Source organism: Barbus barbus, assembly GCF_936440315.1.
Source record: "Barbus barbus genome assembly, chromosome: 39".
Lineage (NCBI taxonomy): Eukaryota > Metazoa > Chordata > Actinopteri > Cypriniformes > Cyprinidae > Barbus > Barbus barbus.
In genome coordinates this window covers 9,827,685-9,837,272 of record NC_136717.1, presented here as the reverse complement: position 1 = coordinate 9,837,272, position 9,588 = coordinate 9,827,685, and the positions used below count along the sequence as shown (strand labels likewise).

General features: G+C 37.1%; 1 protein-coding gene across 5 annotated transcripts; it reads right to left on the bottom strand.

Annotated features, from left to right (window-relative positions):
* Positions 1–502: 502 nt before the first annotated feature.
* On the bottom strand, positions 503–8,863 carry pfkfb3 (6-phosphofructo-2-kinase/fructose-2,6-biphosphatase 3). Of its 5 annotated transcripts, none has more exons than XM_079398779.1 (17): positions 8,550–8,838; positions 6,738–6,866; positions 6,537–6,633; positions 6,363–6,429; positions 5,890–5,964; positions 5,751–5,807; positions 5,505–5,629; positions 5,214–5,421; positions 4,800–4,946; positions 4,606–4,710; positions 4,392–4,521; positions 3,702–3,764; positions 3,550–3,614; positions 3,279–3,458; positions 3,101–3,123; positions 2,528–2,577; positions 503–2,006 (listed from the first exon to the last, which is right to left on the bottom strand). In XM_079398779.1, the coding sequence occupies exons 1-17, from the start codon at positions 8,629–8,631 to the stop codon at positions 1,975–1,977; spliced, it is 1,635 nt and encodes a 544-aa protein (XP_079254905.1). In that variant the 5' UTR covers positions 8,632–8,838; the 3' UTR covers positions 503–1,974. The 5 variants fall into 5 exon arrangements, with proteins under 5 accessions (XP_079254905.1, XP_079254908.1, XP_079254906.1 ...); XM_079398782.1 differs by lacking the exon at positions 8,550–8,838 and adding an exon at positions 7,916–8,086; XM_079398781.1 differs by lacking the exon at positions 2,528–2,577 and having other exon boundaries at positions 504–2,006.
* Between the last annotated feature and the right edge of the window lie 725 nt (positions 8,864–9,588).

Below are 9,588 nucleotides of genomic sequence, written 5' to 3'. Positions count from 1 at the left end.
CATGCAATGCTATCATGTTTTATTGCTGTCTGTGCTGGTCCTGCAACCAATGGTTGTTTTTGTTTACAATGGTTATTATACTGTTTATACATATTCCATGTTTTGAAGTTTATATTGCACTCCTGTTGCAGTGAACTGTGGGCATGTGACAGATGCCATGTGACTAGCATTTCATGTAAATTGCATCATTTCACAATAATTTGAATGGTAAATGAAAGGTTTGACTGGTTAAACAACAAGTTTCCATTGAGTTAATATCTGTTCTAACAGGTGAGCAAAGCAAAGAGTCCAGAGGGACATAAAACACAGATAGTGCTCATTAGAAATGAGGCGGATGTGGTTGCGGGTTAAATGGATAAGGGGTGATGGTGCTTTGTGACTAAATAAAAACAGCAAACTAACTGAAAGCTGCAGGATGCTCAGTGGGATGGGAAACTGTCACCCTATATTTGACCATTTATGGAAAATGCAGTTGTGTGAAAACAAATAAACACCCACAAATCCTCTTTTAGTCTGTTTATTGATTCAGTAAATGCATATAAATGATTCACTTTCTTCAGAAAGAGACAATTATTAGACATGTTGATATGCTGTATGATCTCAGTAATGAACAAAGTGCTTGAAACACAATGCCTAGTACAAATAAATAAATATTATTTTTACAAAAAAGGAAAGATATTACAAAATGAGGTTCAAGTATCATAAGCGATCAGATGAATTACCGTTAAGAGCCAATATACAACATTGCACCTAGTCGTGTGATAAAAATGGAGCCCAAAATGGCTGTTCAAAGCAACTAGATGTCTTCTCAGAACTGTTTATTTACAATTAAAGCTGGTACTTAGATGTGTTAAAATTACTCCATTCCTATAAAATCTCTGACAAATTCAAATTGTAAACATTTGGATTACAAGGGTAAATCTGTACATACAAAATAAAACACTATTTTAATCTCTTAATCAGATGTGCTAACAAAACTGAAACTGAAATGATAAAAGTACAATTAAATCCAAATGTTGTTTTTCCCCCAATAAAATTCTCATATTAGAATGTAAAAAAGCAACTCTGGCCTGATAGCTCAAGTACTAGGCACTCTAGGGAATTAATAAATGAACAGTATAAAAATGTATCTGATATCTATCATGCCATAAAATACATTAAATATAAACAACAAATATAAACACTGCTTCACTTTGTCCCATCCAAACACATAAAACACCCTGTTTTTATAACCTTGCGCATCAACCTTGTCATCAGGTCTTAAAAACACACAAATTACATAAAAAACACACTCGCAATCCATATCCATAACACAAATCATCTGAAATTGCAGTGGACAACATGAGAACTTTTAAACAGCTTTCAAAACTGTGAGCAGCATTACAAATGGTAAGATTCATTAGTGCCCTCAGAATTTAAGACAAATAAATGCAAATTGTCTAAATGTGCAAATATAATGTGCAATTTATTTGCAGCATACATTTGAAAGTGAGTGCAGAAAAGCCATGAATCAGCCCGTAAAAGCGTTTGCGGGTGATCTTTGGTCTGTTTTAGCATCGTCCTTCAAAGTTCAGGGCATTTTCTTACCGTCAGTGTTAAAAAAACTGGCCGAGACCAGAATAAAAACATCTATAAGTGGTATCCTGTTACGTAAACAGGGAATAGTGTCCAAAAATGTGGGGGCGGTTGACAACATTGTTTAATCCCTGCCATTGGGCTCTGATTTCCCTTCATACGCAAAAACATTCAGAAATCACTGAACTCCTTACTAGGCCAAACCACATGATACGTACATTAATTACGAATTCATGAAGGACAAATAGAAAAACCCAGGTTGTACTCAGTGTCCATTTTTTTGAAAGATGGACACACACACCTCTCTGGGAGCAAAAGCGGAAGCAGCTTGGCAGGAAACTCGTCCGTGCTGAGTAAAGCAATGCAGCCTTAAAATCTCACAGGCAGAGCTGAGGGGGTTCATGGCACTCTATGGAGCATTTCTTCAGGTTCTGTAAAAAAAGAATGTAGATCGTTTGGTTAATTACTGAACAGCTGATCTACTCAACAAGCTAGCTGCTAGCTAAGAGCGTTTTAGGATAACAGCAGTTAGCATAACACAAAACTGTGTTGTTATTGTTTTTGGCCAGCTTATATTGAATCTGCACTCAAAAAGGGAACATTTCCAGAGAATATGGACAAAAAAATGCAAGCTCTACATATTTTTGCACACTTTATGAGTTTATTTACTCAATATTTTGGCTAATTTGGCCATGTTTTTAGCTAATTGTAACCCTGTTATTCTGGTATTAGCATCTGTGTTAGCTATAAATACCAGGTGTAAACAGGGCCCAATTCTACCTCCTTTTAACCCACATTTTACAAGATTTAAATCCAATCTGCAGGATTCGGTTGACTTTATCCTAAAATCAGTATAAAAAAAATGTTTGCAGTCTGCAAATACCATTTACTATTTAAATTAATTTGCAATACTATTTAGCTACTCTACCACATTCGTTTCTATGACCATTACCTCTGAAAGCGAAGCACTGATACCACTTGTAGATAATGTAAAAAGTGCGTCTTTAAGCATGCAAAAGATGAGCGAGAGACAGAACAGAACAAATGAGAAAGTGGGTATCTATATATAAATGAAGATATAAGCATAAAGGATAGTGTAAATACAGTACTTTATTATATCTTCATTAATACCACCTTTAAAGGGGCCATACTGTAAAAGTATAACATTTAAACTTCATAATCAGTTGTAATTTTGTTTTACATGACCGTTTTCTTCGTTTTTTAAGACTTCTATATGCAAATAAGGTTGTCATGATTGGCTAAACTTTAGATACTGAGCTCATCATAATTATGAGGACATCTAATTGGTTAGTTTTAATAAATCACCAAGTGACAAGACCAAGAGTTTGATTGGACGTCAACAGCCAAAAGATTTATGAAACATTTCTTGTTGCATTAACAGTCGATAATTTAAGTAAAATTCATTGTATGGTCTATTTTAAAGATGTGATGTCAAGTTGGGAAACTCTGAGGGATTACAATTACTTGCAAAAGATAAGGAAGTAACAGGAGGAGGAATACTTACAGACAAGCTTCACTAAGCCAGTGCTGTAGTACATAAAGTGGAATGAGGAAGAATAAATAGAAGGAAACAGAGATAAACAGGAAGAGAATGTGAAGGGGTGAAGCATGAAATGATTGTCACGACAGGGTAATGAAGTGAAGAAATTACAACAGATATGAGGACAGTAACTGTGGCTCACCTGTGTGGACAGAGCGAGAGTGGTGTGTGAAGATGAACACAGGGTCAGTTGGGTGGGCATCACCTCTCTGATAATCGGATCGTCCAGACCCTCGATGCGGGGCTTCTTATTGGGTTCAGGGCTGGTGAGAGGGGTCACGCTGTTTCTCCTGATCAAAGTGCTCGGGCCTCTCTTCAGCTCCTAGAGAGAGAAGACAGAACAAGAGATTAGAAACTGAAATAGTACAGTGTTTGTGTGTAGTGTATATGCAAGTATACATGTGTGTGCTTACCTCTGGTCTGTCTCTATGTGTGTTCACTGCATCCACATTCAGAGAGATGGATTCAACTTTGCACCCTGCAAAAAACACACACAGTTAGTTTGTGTTATACTTATCAATATTATTCAGATAAGATATGATATTATCAGAGATAATTATCTCACCATAAGCCACTGGGGTCAGCTTCAGTACTGTGTGGAGTGGACACTTCAGGTACGGCATTTCATCTACCGACAGGAAATTAAAGGTTAGTATGATTGCACTGCAAATAAGTATGGAAAAGTGTGCGGATGGAGATTAGGGGTCATTTACTTATGACTCATGTTTTTCTTCTGTGGAACACGAAAAAAATAGTTATTTTGACGCAGGCTCATGCTGCTCTTTTCCACACTTCCATACTAGTTTTCCCTCAATAAACTCCTAATTTGCTTTTTATAGACAGTAGGTAAGGTAGTTATATTTAGATATTCTATATTAAGGGATCTAGAATATGGTCATGAATTAATATGTGCCTTATAAGTACCAATAAACAGCCAATAGCCTGGTAGTATGCATGCTAACAAAGCGACTAGTTGATAGTTCCCAAATTTAAAGTGTTACCTACTCTTTGAAAATATGCTTAAGTGTACTTCTTTGTCACCAGGGTACACAAGGAACTTTCAATGACTTCAGAAGCCATATGGACTATTTTTTAGAGCTCAAGTGGAACTTTATCTTAAGTTTGTGTGGAAAAGAGTATATGGGACATTCTGCTAAACCTTTAGCGTTTTCCATAGAAGAAAGAAACTCATATGAGTTTGAAATGACATAAAGGTGAGTAAATGATGACATAAAGTTTTATTTCAGAATCTCACCTGCACTTTTGTCCAAGAAGTAGGCTAATAGGCAGCGCATCACAGCCTGATGACAAATAACAAGAACATTTTCCTGTCGTTCCAGTTCCATTATCACAGGTTCCACCCGTTGAACCAAATCCTGATATGACTGGAGAAAGACAGAATCCTTTTATTAAGGACACTTTCTAATACTTTTTCTTTTGTAAAATAAAGGCATTTTGTTTGTTTGTACCTCTCCGGAGGGGTAGCGGTAGTAGTATTTATCTTGATCTCTGAGAGCAAACTCTTCTGGAAACCTCTCCCTCACTTCTTCATAAGTCATCTCCTCACACACACCCTGTAGACAACATGCAAGCATTGTAAGGAGATTGAAATGGAGTATCTTTGCAGAAACACCAAACCATAGATGCATGCTGGAGAACTTACAGCATCAATCTCATTCAGCGCTTTCCACTGTTCATACGGCCCATTGAGGGCCTCGGCGGTTTGGATACTACGACGCAGCTGGCTTGTCCAAACCTTCAAGTCCTTCAAGTTCTGCTCCTCCACGAATTTAGCAAGAGCTCCTGCGAACTACAGAGTAGTATGGTTTGTTATTCTGGAGAGTTTGGACAAACTGGACACATGGGTAATTTAGTACTCTTGGCTAGGACACTGTTTCAAACTTACAAATACCGTCCTTGGCACCAAATTGAGCTAACTGGTAACAACATGCTTGTTTATGAAAGGTATAAGTCATTTTAAGATGAGTCAAGAACTATTAAAAAGTAATTACCTAAACTAACAAACGGAACCTCCAGCATTATTTTAATTCTTTTCCAAGATTTATGAGCATAGTACCTTTCGTCCACGTGTAGACAGTCCAGAGTCTCCGCCCAGTTGGCCCTGCAGGTTGTGTTGGCTCTCACCATGGCGACACAAATAAATAGACCGCGGCTGCACATGGATGTTCATCAGGTAGTAGACTATCCGACTCTGGATGTGGTCTTGAATGCGGTTCACCAGGAATCTGCGACCCACGTCAATCACTTTGATGAAGGACACATTTCTGTGAGGACAAACGAGTGGTTAATCTTGGAATATTAAAGACAAGTCATTGACAAAGAAGGTGTGTGTGTATTGCTAACATACTTGTCATAATGGTCAGGGTCGAGTGGCTGATAGTTCATTCTGTAACATTCAATTCTTTTCTTAAAATCCTCCATGGCATCGGTCTTGTTGCAATCTTGATAGTCAGGACATGACACCTTGACTTCCTGTTTAAGTATTAATGCAGTGTTTAGTGGTATTGCACACTTTATCGTCAGTAATTTAGCAGTTTAGTTATACATATAAAGTTAAATTATATTGTTTGAAACTCTTATTCATGAAACTTACCAAGATATTACAGGCGATGACATTTGGGTCGTCACAAACAGACTCAATGAAGAAAATCTGCGAAAGTACATTTGTATTAGTCGTCTTCGTCCTTTTAATTGTCATCAGAAGCAATTTAGATCAATATATTATGACTGACCTTGAAGCCATTTTCTGCACCAAACTCCAGGACCATATCTCGTCGCTCTCTGGTTGTGTTTGTAGCATCAAAAACCTGTGGAAAGATACGGCGGTGAAGATCTGCTCTGTTTTTAAACATTCTGCAAACGGTTTATACATCTACAGTAGTGCTATCAAACAATTAATCGTGATTAATCGCATCCTAAATTTGCGATTTATTATGTATATATATGAATACACACACATACTGTATATATTTAGAAAATACTTACATGTATATATTTATAATCATGTAATTTATATTATATATTTAATATATAAAACGTTTTTATTTTTCTTAAATATATACATTCATGTGTGTGTGTATTTATATGCACATAATAAATATACACAGTACACACACAGATATTATGTAAACAAAAACTGTTATTTTGGATGCGATTAATCGTGATTAATCGTTTGTTTGACAGCACTAAAAGATACAGTACTTACAGCCACTTGACCTTCCTCTTCAGTGAGGTAATTCTTGACATCTCTCAGAGCCGCCAAGGCACACTGCCTGGAGACAAAACAAAATGATTAATTACTCCATATATCTACATAAACGAGTTGAAGAAGAATTCATTTTCATATTATGGCATTGTGTAGTTCAGGCACACAACTCACTGTCGGATTTTTACAGCATCCTCATTGTCCGATTTGAAGAAATCGTAAGAGCTGTAGTGTTTCACTGCCTCTCGACGATACTCGCCAACGTTAAAAACTAGAAATACACATATTCAGAAATTAAGAATTCCTGCAAAATGTGTATAGGTGAAATGCATAATACACATATATATTTTAAACATTGCTTGATTTTTTTTGTACCTTTTGTGGGAATACCAATCCAGTTGAGGTAGCGTGTGAGTTTCCTTGAAATGTAGGTTTTGCCCCGAGCAGGAAGCCCTACCATCACTATCACTGTTGGGGGGTTTGCCAGGTGGGGGCCTCCACGTGCTAAAATAAAACACACATTCACATTTTGATAAAATATGTGCATACACAGAATCACATCTCACCATTAGCCTATATTTTAGGGGACACTTTTTTTATATATTTCCTTCACTCCACATGATTTCTCAGTCACGTGCAATGAGCAGCCTGTTAGTGACCCTCCCCACCAACCAATCGAACAGCCAGCTATGGGCCAGGTCATGTGCGCACAGATGCACTTTCTAAACTAAACATTTAATACATTTAAATGCACATGCACATTCCACACCGCCGGCAACGAGACATTAACCGGGTCAGACGCAGATAAGTCTCACTTTCTCGTACACACACAGACTCATAAATCCTCCAAGAAGTAAATGTTTCTGTGCATGCCTGATGTTTCATGGGAATTGCTGCAAAATATATGTATTTATGCAGTTGTGCATTAGGCTAGGATTCAAAGTTTTGTATATTTTGATTGTTTCTATTTCATCATGTTATTTATGGGGTAAAAGTAATCCCTATCAGAGAGACAGCAGTTTTTCTCAATTAATTATAGACGTCCATTGGCAGGTGGCCATGTGAATGGGCAATGTGAACCAGCGCAGTCGGGGTTAATCCTTAAGACGTTCCTTAAGAAGATCCCCAACAGAAACACACAACCTCAAACTCAGCTCAGTCAGCAGAGACAGACAATGATCTTATTAGGCTTTTACTGGCTGTCTACGTACACTGACCAGACAGAATCTTATGGAGAACATGTCTAGGTCATGATTCACCCCAAAATTAAAAGAAAATTATATATCATATTATATATGCATAAAGGCAATTATGATTAGGAAGGGAATTCCCCCCGTTTATTCCTTCCTTCCTTCCTTCATTCTTAATAGCGATTTCATTATATCATACAATATATTGTAATACTCCAAAAAAACATATGTGATACGGAAAACATAGTATCATTGCATAAATTATTACAATTGTATTATTTATCGAGTATAATTTTGGTTTGCTGATTTTTTTTTTCCAAATGTTCTCTCAATCTTTCTGTCTTCACAAATATGAGCACTTACCATTTATTATTTATTGCAGTAAATTATGCCTTAATTGCAGTATAATCACAATGAACAACAGGGTCAGGGTGATATCACTGACGCAGCAGATATTAAAATGCATCATTTTTTATGAATAATTCCTATGAATCCACTACTGGCATCACGCTCACGCCAAGTGCAGGTATGTGCAGGTAGAACAGGTGCAGGTAGAACATATAATATGTTCGACCAATCAGAGCCCAGTAATATCCCCACATTCCTCTCTGCTGAATCCTTTATTCAGAGCGCGCTTCAATGCCTGGCGTCATCCGCGTGCCACTGAGTTCGAAAGTCTTTAAAAAGGCGATGCGCGTGGGTTTCCACGACAACCGAATCACTTGAGACAGCGCTCTTCTTCAGAATGTTAAAGAGTCAATTAATTCCGTCGTCATGGCTACCGATGACCATCAGTTCGATCAGTGCATGCATTACAGTACAGTGCTCATAAGTCATAATTATATTAGGGAAATATTTAAGTCATATGCGCTTTACTGTTAAATAATAATAATAATAATAAGAAGAAGAAGAAGAAATGTGCTCGCAAATCTTTAATATAAAATATAATGTAAATATACATTTATATATATATATATTCTAATACGTAATTACTTACATGTGCGGGGCATTGAAGGTTTGTCATCCTTAGAGGGAATCCAGATTTTTTGGATCCTGTTCTGGGTTAGTTCCCTTGGCATTCCTTTAGGATTGGGAAATATCAGCAAAAATACGTTAAACACCGGCTTTTTGCGAACACAAACGAATAATCAAGAACTAAAGATGCTCTTCTTTGTAAATCTTCTTCTTTAAAAGCTGCTTGAAGATTTGCGCCGATTTGTATCAGTTTGTGAGGCCCACCTCGCTCTGCTTCCCGGTAATATCTAACAGCACGTCTCTCAACATCTGCGCTTTAAATACGGAACCGGCAACACGATGCTGTGACGCGCGCCTGCAGAGGAGGCGTGTCTGCCGGCGAGAGCGCGCACATGCGCCACCTAGCGGCCAAGATGCTGGTTATTATGAAAAAATACATGCACACTTTATATTCATGCGTTGAATAATACTCTTCATTATTATTATTTTGATATTTAGTTATATTTGTAGATGCTAATGATTTGCACAAACTGATAAAAGGGCACTCAAGAGCATTAAAGATGCAGGTCACGTGTCGAGTGGGCATCCCCACTTGCCTACGTGCGGGGAGTCACTGCATCAATCCATCAATCTCCATAAACCCGTGAAATAATAGCCGAGCTATAACATCCCTGGCTTGTTGTTGTTTTTTAAATGATTATTTCCTGCCATAAGAGTAGTAAATTAATTATAGACGTAACGGTCAACTCTTAGGCTGCATGTAAAATAATATGAGTCAGGTAATATCAGGTTGTAGGGTACTTTATTGTTTTTAAACTGATGAATCAGTAATTAGCCTAAATGAAACTTAATGTGCATGTGATTTCGAGAGAAGTTATTTGTAGATTAAATACCACAAGTGATTTGAGAGAAATCACCCATTGCATTTTTGTTGGGTTTTGGTTAACAAAAATGTTAAAAAACAAACCAATTAATTACTAAAAAAAAAACGATCTTCCGAAATATTTCATACTTCTAGCCTCGTGAAAATTCAACATTTGTGGAACATAATAATATAAAAG